At 36.6% G+C, this 18,992-nt stretch overlaps 1 protein-coding gene across 4 annotated transcripts in view; it reads right to left on the reverse strand.

The window, feature by feature from the left end:
- Positions 1-18,992, reverse strand: part of PPFIBP2 (PPFIA binding protein 2) — a 102,952-nt gene that overhangs the window by 55,836 nt on the left and 28,124 nt on the right. For 3 of the 4 annotated variants that reach the window (XM_037402326.1, XM_037402327.1, XM_037402325.1), the window contains exon 3: positions 14,238-14,452. In XM_037402326.1, the coding sequence (XP_037258223.1) occupies positions 14,238-14,452 (215 nt within the window). Of the gene's footprint in view, positions 1-1,144; positions 1,461-14,237; positions 14,453-18,992 lie in introns of those variants that run through there. The other variant, XM_037402329.1, reaches the window with a different exon arrangement.

Here is an 18,992-nt window from a genome sequence, read left to right on the forward strand (position 1 = left end):
CCCCCCATCCACGCTCCAGAAGCATGTTTCCAGAAACTGATGTAAATATTTTGTAAATTAACTTCAAGATTCTCAAGCTTTTATTAAAGACTGACATATCATGAATATTTTATATTCAAGAAACTAACCAAAGCTCCTAATCACATTTTCCTACACAAAAGCCATTTACTTACATTTTATGTTTATACAGCTAGTAAAAAAAAAATAGAAGTGAGTGTATGTGCATATGTATACATATGTTTTTAAACCAGTGCCATATAGAAGCACTAACATAAATGGCGTGCATAGAATTTGCAAGAAAATTACACACAGGTTAAAACAGATTTTAAAAGTATAACGAGAGGATGGGCTGCTTACATTACACACAATTAAATTAATATTGTAATTAAAAAAAACAGTCTACTGTGAAGGACCTATTCACATCCCATTCATGGATTTTTTTCACACACTGAAAAATAAATACCTAGAAACTAACAAAATCTAAAGGCTGACAAAAACTAAGTAATTTTTCCAAGGTGACAAGACAACTGCACAGATCTTTTTTTTTTTTTCCTTTTATAGGAAGACAAAAACAATCACATGCAGTTAATTCATGTTCAGACAGTTCATCACAAAATTAGAATTTTAATAGCACTGCCTTTTTAAAAAAACATAGTTTTATCAGAGTAACATGCACAAGAAAAAAGTACCACCATTTTTACCTAAACAAAGGCATCCTAAAAGATCTCATATGGTTACCCTGATGAGGAATTGATTAAGTGATGAATTAGTTCAAGTATTTTTTCATTTCGAAGCACAACATGGTAAACAACACACTCTGCTTTTTTGCCATACATTCTCATGCAAGGTTTGCTTTGTTGTATCACAATCTCAGGAAAGCACGAGCACTTGCTAGAATCTATTGCCATTTGTTCAAAGTTTGATCCTAGAGTTTCGTTTTTAAAGACAAAGACAGCTGATTCTCTCCCCCCTCCCTAAGCTGCCTCCTCCTCCTACGTGAAGAAATGTCTTTAATTCATTCCTCACGAAGAAATTTACAGTACTTTATGTCTGAGACACTCGGTATATTTCCTTTCACAAAGCTGAGAATACTGACTAAGATCTGCTAACGTGTATTTACAAAGAGAAAACAAAGCCCACTTACCCTCTTTAGCCACGTGAAGTGCTTGTAAATATCAATCTCACCATCCATGCTTTGGGCCCATCTCAGCAGTCACATTCCCAGGGTTAAAAGAAACTTTTGGAAGCAAGCGCACTGCTTTGTTCTACAGGATATAACTGTGACTTCTTCCCCTTTCAACCCTCAACTTCTAAAATCTTGAATGCGTCTTCACATTTTAAGCTAAACCTGCCTCTGTCCCACAGTGTTATCCCAAATGCCTCTCACAGATGTATATATAACACACATCTGTATAAACTTCTGACTCTCCTCCAAACATCTGGTTTTTTTAAACAACAGATCGGTTAGCAACAAGAACAATGCAACTCTAAAAACGTCAAAAATATAATTTGCTAAATGATCTTTAAAAAAGGATCTTTCAAGTATAGTATAAATCTGCTGAAACTGTTCCCTTTTAATGTTGAATAACAAGCTAAAAATTACTAAGCTGTCACTGAGAAACTATTTTCAAGTAATGCTTTCTCTGGCTTTCTGTTTCAAGAGTGGCTGGAACTCATTACCAAAGACCCCCTATTTCCTGTCTCTGTTTTACTCCCTGTTTATTGTAACACTACTCAGCCTTCTCAGTTTATTTCAGGCTCAGACTAAACCTAAAAATAAGTTCTGGTCTTTGAATTACTTGCCTGTCCTCACCAAAGACATTCTAAAAGAGGAGGAATTCAAGGACGATCCTGTGGATAAGTTAATTATTCCATAAATACTGCTATTGCCAAAGAGGCAATTTTCCATCTTAACAGAAGACGATGATACCCTTCTAAGACTTTTGTCTGTTCCTGCTGAAGCGGAAGTCTTTTAGCATGGCAACTTTTCAAACTTGCAACACCAAGATAAATGCATATGCAAAGCAATGCTCTGGCAAGAAGTTTAAAAGTGCTGCCTGTTACTGCGGTGTCCTCTAGTGCCTCCACATAGTAGTTTTGATTAAGTTCCAATTTTTCCCCATAAACTCCAGTTCCCAGTGTTTGTTTCTCCTACTAGTTAGAAGTGGCTTTGGCCTTAAACTGGGTAACTGATTGTTACACACACAAGGACAACTGCTTAGGCAATGCCTATTAAGACCAAAAAGCAGCTGTCTCCATGGAATTTTTGTGATGACCTCAGAGCATTTACTTATCTCTCCATTTTCTTCAGTCACTACAGCCAAACTCACTCCTGCATTTAAGGTAATTAACATTAAGGTAATGCACTCCTGCATTATGTAAAACAGCGATTTGGAAAAGCCAGTGTCAAAGTTGTCCATCATACTAATGACACATACAAAAACCTCAAAGTCTGAAGGTCTATAATGCCCTGAAAAGCAGTTCTTACAGGGACCTGCCTTACTTAGGCATCTACCCACACTCCAAACTGTGGAAGTCACAGATACTTGAAGGAGTTTCTGCATAGGATGTGGGCTTTTATTATTTCAACCATTCTTGATCCTTTTGACCTGACTGACATCTTTTTAGAATATTCCATAACACAAAGAAAGAGGGAAAGATTTAAACTTGGACTTCCAGGTATCTTCATCTATTTATTACCTGTTGTTACTTAAGACCATGTGACAAGAAAAGAATTGGTTTTAGAAAGTTTGTGCTACAAGTCTTCTAAAGGTGCTAAGATACCTAAAATCAGCAGTAAACGTTAAAAGACAAAAAAACTGTCCAAAAGTTTCCAAAAGTAAACCATGCTACAAGACAGGTCTGAAGAGGACTTGGGTTGCTCTGTACATAGAATGCACTTATTCTACGCTGGTTGAGTAAGTCTTTATGCTATCTTAAAGTTGATGAGAGCAGCTATTTCTTGAAAAGCTCACACCATCCAGAAAGAGCCATAGTACATTGTCGATGGTCCATTTAAAAAAAAAAAAAACAAACCAGAAAATTATAAAAATTAAGGTGCATTTAATTTAGTACACTTCTCTATGCGTAACAGCCTCTGTTGTGGCTGACAAACTGAAGAATGAATATGGCTTCTCTGGACATTAAACATGAACTCCCTGCAAGTTCAGGCATATTTTTCCCCCCAGAAAACTAGTTTCCTAACCATGGAGAACAGCAAATACATCAAACTTTATCTCAAAGTATGGCATATCCCACCACTACAGACCCTGAAGTTGTTCCACATTCCATCCATTTGAAAACATAGGCTCTAAGATTCTCATTTCGGTATTATTCAGGGAATGGGGAAACATACCTCTTAAAACACTCCACCAAACATCATCAGTTAATGATTTTGTTTTGCATTTAAAAACCTACAGGAAAACTATATTACTCCACTTATTAGTGCCTCAGTGTAGAGTCTGTAGCTAGGTGAATACTCATTTCTCTTAAAAGTATTTAAAATTGCAAACATACCTTATTTCTGCCTTGTCATTTGTGCCGGATTTCATGCAAAGGCCTCTTGATTCTGTTAGTCATTCTTCCTGATTAAAAGGTAAACGTGTCTGAATTTTATGCATCTTATCAGCCACGAATGTTGACAACATACATTCCAGACAGTCACATGTTCACTTTTAGCCTGTCACCTGCATGCTGAACTTTACATCCTGCTTGAGCTTTGGCCTGAAAAAGTTTCAGACACCAGCTGAAGGCAAATCAATTGCCCCAGATTCGCTTAGAATATTTTTCTGTTTCACTGGAAAAGCAAGTTACCTTCTCTAGGCTGTGTAAAAGAAGGAAAGTATGTTGCAACCTGAGGATTCCTTTATCGGGTTACCACTGTATTTTTTTTTTCTTATTTTTAGGAAATCCATGGGTATGTGTAGTTCTTCACTGAGCACTAACTTCTATTTCATGCTTTCAGTGGAGCATTGAAAAACAAACAAGCACAAATCCCCCACCATGCTCAAGTGTTACTCCATGGAGAGGGAGTGTTCTAGCTATTACTACTTCCCCCTACCAAATTGTTTATTTTCTCCAGTGTTGTCTCCAAAAATAAATGAAAATACACATTACAGCAATATAAGTGCAATGTAGGACGCTAAAATGTTTTAAATTAACACAATTTATATACTCCAAGGTGTATGAAAACCCATTAGGATTTCTTCGCTAATCCTGTACTTCCATAGAAAACTGCTGACTACTGCCACTGTTGACAGAACTAAAAACTCCATTTGCAGGATACCAAAGGTGCTAGCCACAGGAAGTCTGCTGATACAGAACCCAGAACAAACACTCAACTAAGCACCCCATTACTTCACTAGTCAGAATGTCAAATATTTCAAACAAGATTTTAAATCTGTTTGAAACAGTAAACAGACGCTGCAACAGCTTTTGAAACTGAAAGTAACAGAATGCTTTAAACAATCGTTAGGCTTCTCCCGTCCTCCATTCCAGACCTATGAAGAGGCAAGAAAACATCCACAAATCCTCTTAGAACTGCAAAGGGAAGGACAGCCTGACTGGTGGATTCCCCCTTCTCCTACCGACATTGGAGCACAGGGTTTTTTGCTTTTCTGCCACTGTCCCTCTTTCTCCAATGCAGCTGAAGCCCTGTGAACATTGTAAAACTCTATTTATTACTGTTATTTTAGAAGTCTTACTTTTTATTCAGTTAAGTTTGTGCTAAAACACAGGGTTTTGAGATCTTTCAGAGCAGCACAATTGCAAACTGTCAATAGCACTCTTGTATTGGCACTGCCTTGCCTGGGAAGTCAGAAGGCAAACGAACAGGAAGCAGAGCAGTTCCCCAGCCTCCATTAGGTCTAGGTCCCTGGAGCACTGCACCTCTCTTCCTTTTCAGCAATAACTTTTAGATCATTTTGTTTTCAAAACCCATCAGCCTCTAAAATAACACTAAAAGAACATACACATAGCTTTTCAAGACAAGAAGTGAAATGACCAACTAGACCTCTTCCCAGCCTCATCAGTGGAGTCCAGTTGAGTATGGACATGCAACAAAAATTTATTCATTCCCATGAATTAGTATCAGCTTTTCCTACATCCATTACTCTGTGCTATTCCCATTCCTTGTGCTTGGGCTGCTTTGGAAACAAAGGGATTAGGACCAGAGGGGAAAATTTCCTCAGCATGCCCACTCACACACCTGTCATTCTCATGTGCAGACGTGAAGAAAGAGAGACTGAGAATATGCCTGCACAGGAGTACTTGTGGAAAAACAAATTCAGGTCATTTGTGCAAAAGACAATGGAGGAGGAAATCCTTTTTACATGGTGAGGAATGGCTTCAGAAATCTAGATGAAGCGTTTCCAGCAAGGTAAGGCTTATCGAGACTTACTCTTTCTCAGAAGTTTCTGATTAACAAAGTTTATATACTCCAAGCTGTATGAAAACCCATTAGGATTTCTTTGCTAATTCTGTACTTCCATAGAAAACTGCTGACTACTGCCACTGTTAATAGGACCAAAAACTCCATTTGCAGGAGCACAGGAGAAAGAGGGACAGTGGTGAAAAAACAAACAAGAAGAGTCTTAATCAGAACTAACTGATAATGCCTAAGTGACAGAGAAAGATGAAACTCTTGGAACAAAAGGAAAAAACCCTGCATTCTGTATATGAACATATTTGTTTTAGTTGTGATAATTTTAAAAGAATAAACAAGCATCCTGGGAAACAGACTAGAAATAATGTTATGTAGATACATGAACACATCATCCTTTTCCAGCATAAAATGCACTCAATCCTAGATGGCTTAATTCTTTGATTAAAACCTATATTTCAGAAATAATCAGACTTAAATGGCCATTAGTTCCAACGAGCACAGTTAACCCTCACCCTTATTGCACGTTCAGGGGAGGGGGGAAGTAATACTTCAAACAGGTGCTGACAACTTTGGAGTCATTCCCATCTGCAGGCTGTATGGTATCGCGTATCTCTAGCACTACTATATCCTTTCTGGTTACTGCTCAAATAATAACTAGCTCTCTTTGTTTGGCTTGCATGAAGAAGGTATTACCAATACTTAGATGAAGTTACTGTTTATTAATTCATCCACAGACATTTGCACATTCTTGGCAGTTTCAAACATTCCTTGGCATATGCTGAAATACTTTTTCCAGCCCAAGTTCTAGAAGAGCTATAACTTTTTGCGTGAAACTTATTTAGATGAAAATGTAGATTGTAAGAAATTTGAGTACTGTTTTTGCATAAAAACTAAAAAAAAAAAGTCTTCTACAACAAAATCACTGTGAACACTCCCACCCCAGTTGCTATAGGCCAGAAAAGAGTACAGTGATACATGAAGATAAAGAAACATATTTATATTCTACCACAGAACATATTACAATAATGCAGGCTTATTTTTCAGTTTGAAAGGCTTCAGAGCACTGCTGAAATTACTAAATATGCAGTGAATCAGTATGTGAAACATCTGAAACAGGATATTTACTGAATTATGTGCCCATACATCAATGACATGACCAGGTAACATTTTCCCTCTCCTCAGTATGACACCCATCAGATTTTCTCTTCTAAATTCCAGAATGGAAAAAATTTGAACACACACACACACCCCGCCCCGAACAAAGCCAAAAGAAATTAAAGATGCAGATAAACCTTTACAAGGCCTTATTTCTGATAAGGAATATACAAATATTAATTTATTTTCTTCTTAAGCATTTCATTATTTCAGGGAAATAAAGCATGTTTATCTACTTACGAAGAAAAGTAGCATGCCAACATGTTGTATATGTCCTACATAAGTATAATTTATTTCCATTTTTGAAAGATCACAAAACCTGAAAACATATCTTCTTGCACTTTAACTAAACACAGGACTGTTTACCGCTATTATTAGTGTACTATTCCAAAAAAGAAAGAAATAATTTTGTTGTGAATTATGTTATTGCTATGTTTGTCATAACTGATAACATTTAGCATATGAGATTGGTCAACCTACCCAAATTCTGTGAAATCTGAATTAAAGTTATATACAGAAAGTCTTCAAAACTTATGCTTTTCTTCTAACTTTCAAGTAATACCTCCTAATCAATTATTATTGTAATAATACAAAAATACAAGAGAAATTTTTGTGCTGAGCTTCTTTACGTGACCATTACCTTTATACCTTATCTATTAGCACCACTGTTTAATGAAATAATTCTCTCTTACCTATCCCTCTGTTACTTTATGGAAAACATTTTCTGATGTTTCCTCTAGCTACACTTAAAAAATCAGATACTTCACAGCACTTACACTTTAATATGAATGTTTGTTAAATTAATCCAGTGTATCATATTTAAATCAGCGAAATGCAATCCAGATGGAAATCCTAGTGAGAGATCATAATATGAAATGAAAAAGGGACACCATGCATAACATTAGGCACAAAAGGAAAGATGAACTAACGTGGTATTCAGCCACTTACTGCAAAGGAAAGCACCAAAGCCAACAGCTGAAAGTGCCTTAGATAAAGGAAATGAATAAATGGTTTTAATGCTTTTGAAGTCTAACGCACTATTTCTGTGTACAATCATGGCTGCCCACAGAGTAGTCCTCTATTTCCTCTGACAGTATCAAGGTGTGGATAGCTCACGTAGGTGACGATTGCCCCCAAGGGCTAAACATCATAGTATGTCAGTAGACTACCTTGAAATCTTGGACAACTTAACATGAAATAGCAGGGCCTGTATTTTTGTATCTGGAATACCATCTTTATTTCATGAGCACTCTAAGCCTAAGGCATAACACAATTCTGTTTAATCACTTCTGGTCATTGTAGTTTAAAGGTGGCTCTGTTAAGCATTACTGACCATTACAAGGGTGAAAGAAAATGCCAAAACCTTATCTCACCATGTCATTTTAAGAAACAGATCTAAACCAGCCCTACCCACTGCAAAGCTATTTTAAGCTTCTGTTCATTCTTCATGTAGAGAAGGTGTTCCTACCTCTGCTGACAGCTACTACAGTGAGCAGTCACAGTCAGAGGTGACGGGGTTGTCTCCCAGACAAAGCAACCACAGAACATTAAAAAACTTAGGCCTGGTTTAGAAAAGTTCCAGGCAAGCTTTGTACGCCCCCTTTCCACCTGCTCCAAGACACTCTCTAGTATTCATAAATAGCTGCACATATGAAGGACAATCGTCTGCTGTTTCTTGTGTGCTATGAATTGTTCTAACATGCTTGGAGAACTCTGAGAGCACCAGCTCTTCCAGTTCAGGGCTTCCTTGCATCATCAACTCATTGAAAGGAGCTGGAGCACAGTGGAGGACTGGGTCATACAACTTTTGACTCCGAGTACTGCTCAGAAAACTTATCCATCTAATGTTTCAAGTTGGCAAAAGTAAACGTGAATGCTTACGGAATGACGGCTTTTCTACACTGTCCCAAGCAGGCTCTACTGGTCCATTTCCAATTTAACATGTGTTAATACCACTTGGCAATGGGAAGATTCAGCTATATATAGTTTTGTCGTGACCCTCAACAGTTGAGTCCCACAGTCAAATCCACCAGCAAATAAATATACTGGCTTTAACCGGCATTGCTCAGAATATATTTTCTTCCCACTCAGCTGTTGCTGAAAAATTCTATTGATATTTTTGTAAAAGCACGTTTTACTTTTGTAAAGTGCCCCGTATTGCAGTAATTTTCTGCCTCTATTCTGGACAGATAACTCTGTAAAATGAAACTTAGACAAAAAGTGAAATAAAAGAAAATTAAAGAAAAGAAAATAAAGTGAAATATGTTTCAGCACAGCACTTTAACACATTCTTAAAATAAAACTCTGAAGTACTTTCAAAACATCACAAACTCCAAGTCAGAATTCTGAAATGGCATTTACTGTTTTAATCCAAGTTTCTGTGAAAACACTGGGGAAAAAAATTCCTTGATTTTAACACACAGTGGAAACAATCTCTTCTGAACATTAATCATGACAAAATGGCAATTGTTCCAAGACCCTAAGAAATTTATCCTATTTCTGCTAAAAGGTCTGGTTTTACACTAGAAAAACACAGAGCATGAAATAAGACAAAGCACAGCATATATCATAAAACACATTACATTATTTTAACAAATTGCCTCTACCACACATTCCTCTACTATTTCTTCTGCTATTCTCCCCTTTCTGTTTCCTCAAATGCAGAACACTTAGAAAAATTTTTCAGAATTTGGCTTCCAAGAAAAAACATAACCAGGAAAATACTGCTGAGTTTTCAAGAATCAGTATTTTAAGGGTCAGTATGTAAAGCTACATGGTGAAGTGACTTGCTTTAAATACAAATGTTCCACTAGAAGGAAGATCATGTTTTGCAATCCTGGAAATGAGGCTTTCATTCATGCTTAAAGTCATGTTAGGACCACTGTAAGAACAATAGGGCTCCTCTTTATTCGGAAAAGGGTTCCATGAAGAAGTACAGAATACATTAAAAAAAAGAATTAACAGTGTAGGAGTTCATTAAGAGTTATGAAATGAAACTGTAACTAGATACATTCTCTTATAGTTCAACTCAGTCAGTTGTTACACCAGTAGTTAATTTTTAATGCTGAAATTACTGCCTGTTTTGTGATATGTCATACGGTCACTAGCAATACTAAAATATTTAACAGGAAGCATTGCAACTATACGCAACATTATTTTATATGAACTCTTCATGCTAATCCCCTGGTCTGTCCGTTCTGGTTTTAAGGCCAAAGAATTTAAAGTCGTAAAACACTCCAGACATTCACTCTGAGGCAAAAAAATTTTAATACAGTTAAGTAGTTAAAAGTCTATAATTAATGATGCTTTATTCTATTTTAGCTTTGTCAAAAGATTTGCACAGCTATAGCAACTATTAAATCCTCATTCTGTAATACATATAAATAATCTTTCTAAATTCAGCGCTTTGTGAAATCTATTTCATCTATCTCAAAGCAGTGGCAGAATAGTTACCGTGACCATTTATACTGTAAACTCAGGAACATGAGACTTTCACAGATTTCAGACCGCAGAAATACAAAAAGCAGCCTTTTCAAAAAGCACACTTTTAGTTCCACAAACGGTGTACTTCTCTGGAGGACTGTAGAGGATGACAAAATCCAACTCCACTAAACAACTGGAACACCAAATCACCACCGATGATTCCATGAAAAAGGAATAAAGCAGATGCTTTTGAAAGAGAAAGTAAGCAAGGTAGTGTCAGGTATGAAACATGATGCCTGAAGTTTTCACACTCTAGGTGTATACATTTTTTCCCACATCTTAGGTATTTCTACCTATAGCAGAGAGATCAGAGCCTAACAGCTACAATTGTTTAAAAAGAAATATCAAAAAATAGAACAAACCACAAAAGACAACTTGGTGATATTTCATGTCTGAAAAATTCCAGTTTGGTACTACAGAATTGAAGGAAAGGAAGACTCTAGTGAGAGCAGCTGTAGTGTCTATAATCATCACAGAAGCTTCCCGACTAATCACTAATATGGCCAATATGCCTCAAAGCTGCCTGAAAGGCTAACTCCAGTCTTACTTATTTAAACACTAGGTGTAGTTCAGTACACTTAAGAGGCAATTACGAAAACTGCAAAGCTACTTGAATTATAACGCCAAGGGGCAATTTTCTGCAGAAGTTGTTTTTCCCATTCCAGTACAACGGAGCTCTAGTTTTTAGATCATACTCCAATACAAACACCACCAAGAAAGTTCAGTCACTTTCTGTTCTCTAACCTGCAATCCCAAATACTGCTTTGTGGCACAAGCAGAACTAGCAGGAATAGCCACACTCTGCCTCAGAGGGCTTTCACAGCTGCATTAGCTTATGATGATTACTAATGCAGAAGGATCATGCAAGAAAGTAATTGGGACTTCCGTTGGATAATTCTGCTTAACCCAAATGCTAGCTGTTAAATTCTGTTGATATTATCCAGCAGGAACTAGTCTTGAGCCATCTTTCTGACTCCCCTTTCTGTGGTTTCCCATAAAAGCCAATATAGGGCAGTAGCAAAACACAAACTCAAATTATTTCCGTAAGGCACATTGTTTGTTTTCTTGATTAAGGATGGCAGCTGCAATGATTTTTAATGTAATTAAATGCATTTAAGTGAAGAAGAATCATAAAATAACATTCTTTTCTTGAACGGTGCATGCTTATCTGCTTTCAAAATAAGTGCCAGATTGTTTTTAGTATATTTAGTTTCTAATGCGTTGCTAGTCAGTATAAACTGGGAATATTTTTGACCACACCTATTCCTATATAATGTTAGAAACAAAGCAGTTGCTGTAATTCTCTAAAATCAGTGGCTTATTCAGTACATGCTAGAGCAGCTCTCCAGCTTCAAAGGAAGGTGCACAGACCCCAAAAATAAACAGATGTGGAATTAATCGTCCACAAAAGAAAATCCCCCTCTAATCCGACCTTTAATAGCTCTAAAAAAACAACCCCAAAAGCTCAAAAGCATTGGTTCACCATCCACTCCAAAGTTCTTTATAGTTCAACTATTGCTACTGATATCAAACATTGCTTTTTGTAACATTTCAGCTGAACACAACATATAAAATATATTCCAAATATCAAGCTATTTATTAGCCTACCCTTTACAGAGAATGCTCAGAAGACACCCTTTGTAGCAAATTCCATTTGAGACCATCTAGCATTTTCTACGTAATGATGTTTTATCTGATAGTGACGAGTTGCAAAAACTGGGGACTCGCATCTCAGGGTGCCTGTGCACCTCATGGAGTGGTTGCTCACCAGCACATGGGTTAGCAGACCACAGGGAACTCCATGGCTGCCCACAAAAACTAAGGCACTCATGTCCATTAGGAGATGTGCGTAAATAGGGGAACCCACAGCCACAGAAGCTGTTCATGTTTGTAACCCAGCGCCAGCTGTGAGAGAGGAAATGTAACTGTGAACGCCTATGTGTGCATGTCTGTGTGACTAACATTTTGGAATTAGTTATAGAACTTAATTTAGAAATTTGTAGGGGTTCCTTAAGATTTCTTAAGCATCTAGTATTCTGGTTTATCTGTTGTATTGCTGATGTTGATCCTAATATATAGGTCATTGATTTCTAGTTAATTATGTCTTCATTAAAACAGCAGACCACTCACTTTTGATGTGTTTAAACCATGGGAATTCAGAAGAGTTTTTTTGACACTCCAACATTTCATAGACTAATTACCAAACTTAATTCAAGGCTTCCAGTGTGAATGGATTAACTGAGCTACAGGGTCCTCATTCTCTATAGCTCACTACCCTGACTATCCTTTTTCACATATCAAGTATTATTTTTCATAGCTCTGGGATGGAATTAAGGAATTTTCAGTATGGGACATAACTATGAAATACATACACCATTTCTCTGAACTGAGGTGGATTTTATCAGATTTGTTCTCAAGTTCCAAGTGAAACTGCTGCTTGTCAGTACAGGAAGCTCTTCCAAATTTAGAGTCCATGGAAGTTTTGCACATGCTTACAAATTACTTGCATTTTTTAAAAATATAAAAAATATCTACAAATACACAGATTACTGTCCATTTTCAAGTAACAGTCACAGCAACTATGCACTACCCTCCCTGTGCCTGTAAAAAAGTACTGAAATTGTCAATATGTAACAGTGCAAAATATTTTAAAAACAGTGATCTTGACATACTGCACTACAAATACTCTGTACCACCAGCTTCCCTGTTCTGTTGGTATTGAGTCCGGGCTGCCCAATTAATTGCTTTGTCAAATGAATACCGTGCTTGATGCACTAGACCATGCTTTTAAGACATCAGTAAACTGCAGCTCTAAGAGGGAACTGTGCTCCTGTTTTGGCTGGCTTCCCATGAAAAAGAAGAGATACACATATATATATATTAATATGAGGAGTCAAAATATTAAGTATTACCTACCTTGCAGGGCTGAAAAGCTAGTTTAACATTTCTGCAACAGAGGGGCCAAAAGCCAGACCACCAGATTCAAACTCTTCAACTTGGTGGTTCAGGGTCAACTTTACTGTGAACAACTCCGAAAATTTATGTCTTTTATGAATTAAGAATATCTTTTAACTATTGAAAAGCTTTAAAGAAACATTTAAGGCAGGAATTCAGCAAGACCTGGCCTGAGGATATGAACTTAAAATCTAATACTGTAAATCTACATTAAAAATTGCCTCCACCTTTTGCTTTCAAAACTGGTACCAAATTCTCATTCCTTTCTCTCACATGGTCCCACATAGGACTTTTCAGCCATAGACCTGCGGGCTGTGGAGAATGCCAACAAACCAGCAGCTGATTATTTCAAACAAAAGCAGCTACCTTTCCAACAACGTTAGGTTACAACAGGCAGAAAGCAACTATAGCAGATGATAAACACTGAACGAGAAGCTGTGACACAATTACATAAAAGTAACGTGTATTGACAAAGCCAGAAGAAAATCCATTCATCTAGAAAACTTTTCTGAAGTTGAGAAAGTGATAGGTTGCTTTACTGATCAGGAAACCCCCATTCACTTGCAGTGACAGGATTGGGTTCTGACAGACCTGCTGTTTCTCTTCCTTTACATCCAATGGGTCTCTTCTTTTAAGGTCTGTCTGGTGATCTGCTCCTCACCAGGAAATCCTCAATCTTTTCCAACATAGTCAAATTTTTATTCCCCATCTATCCCAATATGTATGTCTCACATTCAGAAGCTAGACCTTTCCTCCATTTACACCACTGCCTGGTGTACAAGATACTTTGGAGATTCGTAATACTGGCAGTTAAGGTAAAGGAAATGTTGCGAGGAAAAGGATAGGAGAATCATCCAGTTTGAATTTGTCCCTTCAACAGACAATGCCACTACATTCCAAATTGGTTGTTTAAAAGTGAAAAGTTTAATAACTATTTATAAACTTGTTTCTTATCTCCAGTAAAGGACATCCAAGATGAAACCAAACCACAGACAAGGTAACTTTTTTGGTAGTTTATTTTTACTATATTTTCTCTCACCAGGGTCAACGTAAGGTCTTTTACCAGCTTCTCTACATCTGCATTGCTTTAGTAATCAGCATATAAAGTGGTAATATCCTCAGCTTTTTATGATTGCTCACCACCCCCTGCAGTTCTCTAAGTATGCAGATTTCTGTTGTTATAAAAATAATTGGAAGTAGCAAAATACTTGAACCAATGCTGTTTGCAAACAAAACGGAAAAGCTATAAATAACTACTCACCATATTCTCTTCAAACCACTCCCGTATACACACCGCTGTTGCCCCTGGAATTTGATTTCGCAATGCTTCTTTCTCTTGAGGATCTTCTAACATTTCCAATGCCATCTTTAGATCTTCCAGGAGATGCAAAATTTGAAATGTGCCCAAGTATACTGATGGAGCAGGTGACACAATATCATAACCACCATTAGAATACTCTGTGGCTGACTTTGTACCTAAAACAAGCAAAATCAGGAGAGACAGTAATATTATATAATGCTTTGTAAGTGACAAATATATAGGTACTACATACTACAACATTTGTACTTCAGATGCTAACTGACAAGCATCAGTATTTCAGGCTTAGAAATACCAGACTTAGTGTCTACATATATAATCAACACTGGATAATGAAACGTGAGACGTATATACAAACATGTTAAAGAATAATTTTGACCTAGAAGACATTTGCAACATCTGTTAAATTACAAACACCAAAACCTTACCAGAAATCACCTGTAATTTTCCGTGTTTACCATGAGATGTCACTAACTTCTCAGCTACATAGAAGTCCCCACACAGACCAATGTTCAGCAACATGAGAAAGACTGATGCAGTCCTTTGACAAGAAACTTGGATGAAAATAGATCATGTTACCACAACCAGAAAGATATGTGACCTTCAGCAGGTTTAAAACCCTCCCACAGAGAACAAAAGCTGAAAGGTTCACAATAAAAATGGCTAATGAAAGTTTGCTAGCTCTCTAAATTATAAAAAGCTAACTTACACGTCTCTCCTGCCAGCCCTCCAGCAGCAATATTATTTTCTCAAGAACAATGAGTAGAAAAACGTATCTCACATGATAGAAGAATTATATAGAACACAGCTTCTAATATCTCTGATTCTTTTTGTCTTAATACCCTGTACTTCAATGAGATGCACACTAAAATGAGCTCTCTCTTCTCAGTCCTGAATTTCAGACCTTGATTTCATTTAATATACCTTTGTTTCCTTAAGGACTAATCACATGGAAAACTTCTATTTGCTCTACTTTTTACAGTTTTTATTTACATTTAATTGCCTCATGTACATAATAGATTGTACTCATTTTATGTCTTTATTCCTGTTCTCTCAGGCGTAAGCAATCATGTTCCCCCTTTATTTGACCTCATGGGAGATTCTGTTTAGGCTTTTGATCATGCCTGTTGTACTCTTCTCAGTCCTTTCATTTTGTAACTTACTTTACAGATGCATGTCGGATCCACACAGCATGCAGCATTCCTTAGAAGACTGTACCATCGATCTACACAACGGGATTATAATAATCTCCATACTATTCCTTGTTTTACTCCTGTGTTTAAACATCATTTACATCTTAGTTATGAAAGGAACAGAAATCTTCACTAGGCCTTTGAAAATTTGCTAAGTTTTTTTCCTGAGCAGATGTATCTAATTTGAAGCCCAGATGTATAAGTAACTCAGATTTTCTTCTTGAATGCACACAACTTTGCATTAATCAGCATTAGTTTGCCTGCTATTGTTATTTATCTGACATGATTCGGTCATTACAAACTATCTTTGAACTCAATGGTTCATTTTACATATATTCTGATATACAACTAATACCTAAATGCAACTCAGGAATACACTGACACTCTAGATCCTAGTACACCGAAATGCCTTCTGCACCTAGATTAGCTTTTAACTGAAATGCTATCTGATCATTTAATCCTAATATTGTTTCCCATCTCAATCAGCTTTTGATCCAAGACAGTATTTTGTCTCTTATTCTGTGAATGCTTAACTTTACTGAAAGCTTTTAGGAAAATTCTAAATACTATTAACCAGGTTTTTTTTCAACCACTGCTTCAACGACACAAAAAATTCTGTCAGATTAATTACCTTTGCAAAAAATTGTGTGGTTTGAATCCCATGTAAGTGGGTTTTTGTTTGAGTGTTTTAAAGAATGCAAAAACCATCCCTAGAAATTTCTAAAGCTTTGCAAGGCTCAGTAGTGGGGATTTGATGTTTTTTTAAAATAACACCCTTATTTTCACTACTGGAGTATTTAATATATTCTGAACCCCCTTTTAAACTCAGAATAGTCCCCATTTGGTCCTGTTGACTTCCGCTGCTCATGAGTTTATTTTAATACCTCAAGTGTGAGATCTCATCTTAACTCCTGGCTAAGACCATGTTCAAGATAAAGTTTCTTCAATATCCGGTGCTACATGAGACAACTTCACCTCGTAAATCAACCTTGTCTTGCTGAATTATTTCCTTTTGAGGAGAGGATCAACTAACTGTTTTTCTGTATTTGAGTATTCTAACCACTAAAACATATTTTCTTGTCTATTTCTATACTGTCAGATACTTATGCCAGCTTAGTTGTTTCTGTTTATGTACTTGTTAATGCAGATTGATATTAAACTGTAGCAACTAAAAATAGCTGATTTCCAAACTGTGTAACAGCCACTTGGATCATATAACCTCTTAAATATTTTTATTCACCCAGAGTGGCTCACTACTTGCTTTCCAAAAGAGAGACCTGCACAAACTAAAATCTGCCATTTTCTTCTTCAGTAGCATTGATCCCACTTTTAAAAGATGTGGCTTCCTTGGTTATTGTGACATTAGGACTTTTAAACTAGTTTTCTCACTCACTGTTTTGGAAAACTCCATACTAATTTTTTCTGTCTTTTTGCTTAGCAAGTACTTTTCATACCAGAAAAGCAGATAGGATGCAAGTTATTTCATAATTCAGCTTTGGTAGCTACCCCTTCAATGAACTGACAATTTTAAATAGATATGGAATGAGAAAAAACTTAATGGAGCTTTCTGCTATAATATTATTTATATTAATATTTTTTATATACAGACAAGAGAGAAAAAAAATAAATCCCACACAACTGAAACAAAACCACGCAAACTTTCAGGCCCATAACCATTGGATTTGCCTCTATCAAAACGCTAGGAAAAAACGCATATGCGCACACTTTTTAATCTTGGCAAGCAAAAGAACTGTCACCATTAAGAAATTCAGTTGTATAAAGGTAAAAATTCTCAACTGCTGGAGCACAGGCAGGGCCAGCCAGGAGCTACATGTTAGGTGATTTCCTGAGACCAGGCATGCTCCGTATGCATGCTTCAGTTACCCCAAGCTCTTCAACTGATTGTTCAGACTGAGGATGCTTAGAATTCTGCCGAAGTCTCACATTTCACACATCAGTGGAAGGCCATAATTTCTCAGAACTCTCAAGAACTGGGTCCATGTGTAACGTACGCATGCCGAGTTTCCATAGTTGTAAACTACGGTCAGTCTTGAGGACAATCCTGACCTGTGTAGGGACATTTCAAAGGTGGTAACGTGTTTTTACTGGGAAGGAACATCAGCTTGACATCAAGTGATTGTGGCAAAGTCAGTTTAAGAATTTTCAGGGTTTTATCTTATTGTTCTGTTTCCTGCCTCAAGTTTTCCTCCATTTAAGTTTACATAAAATAAGAAATAAAAAAAGAGGCCAGAAGAAGGGAATATTTTTCTATTCGTTGCTAACAAAAAGAGATGCAACAAATGAAAAACAAAGACATCCTTACGGCAAACTCATGTTCGCTGAACTACCTAACAACACAGAAAAGCTGGTATATCTTACGGCTTAGCCTATACTTATGACTGGGAATTCATTCTAAGCGTAAACAGTACAGGAGTTTTAACTGCAGAAGACAATAAAGGTACTTGAAAATTTTCTTAGCTAATAATGGTAAACAGACAGCACACTATTTGTTTACTTATATGAATAAAGATTTAAAGATCTTACATGTGAACTGTCTGTAAATTCTTATATGCACTAGTTCCATTAAATCTTAAAAGGAAAAACATCTCTTTGAATAATATCAACTAAAGTTCAATGAAGTAGAGATTGAAAGGTTCGATTTAATTAATAATTTTAGACCTTTCAACTCAGGTTATTATCCATGAAAGAAATTATCAAATATACACATACCTATACATATATCAGTACTATTCAATATTTGTATTTAGGCTTCAAAAAGCAGGCACTGGTGAGAGAATAATGTACCCATGTCTGATACCATTAGAAAGACAAACAAACAAAACCCTAACCCATATCTGTATTCTTATCAAGAATATACAGCATAATTCTGAGATGTGATGAAGATTCTAGCCTTCAACAATCAAAATTCCACTAGTTTCTAGTCATTGGGATCACAGATATCAAGCAAGGACTTAAAAGTGCTTTCCGTTGCTGGACAGGGGCCAGAGTGCTCCAAAAAAGTTACAAAGCCCTCCGTCCCATGAGTAACTCTCCCTGTCTGGAACAGCAGCTACCCACAGATCTCAGTGCATCCCTAAGAGAACATGACCCTTCACACCCCCCCATGAAATACACACATACACTCCTTTCAGAAATTATTTTTAAACTGGTTTGCTGTGGGTTGCTACTGTAGTACCTTTTATTCTCCTGGTTGAAATGAAAAAAGAAGAATTCCTCTGAAGTCCACAACTAACACACTTTATACTAGGTAAAGAAATGCAGAGTTCAACTCAGCATTTTAATTCAGAAAGGTTCCCGGTTTACTGTTCAAATTCAAATGAATCACAAGCTTGCCTCTCTTATTTGCTTTCCATGTAGCTTCATATTAAGTAGGATATATATTGGTCACCAGAAGGAAAAGAACACACCCTGAAAAACTGAAGTGAAGATGTGTAGGAGTAAATAATTATGTTTTGTTGCATTAGTTTAAACCTTTACATCATCA

This window comes from Falco rusticolus, chromosome 10, assembly GCF_015220075.1.
Source record: "Falco rusticolus isolate bFalRus1 chromosome 10, bFalRus1.pri, whole genome shotgun sequence".
NCBI lineage: Eukaryota > Metazoa > Chordata > Aves > Falconiformes > Falconidae > Falco > Falco rusticolus.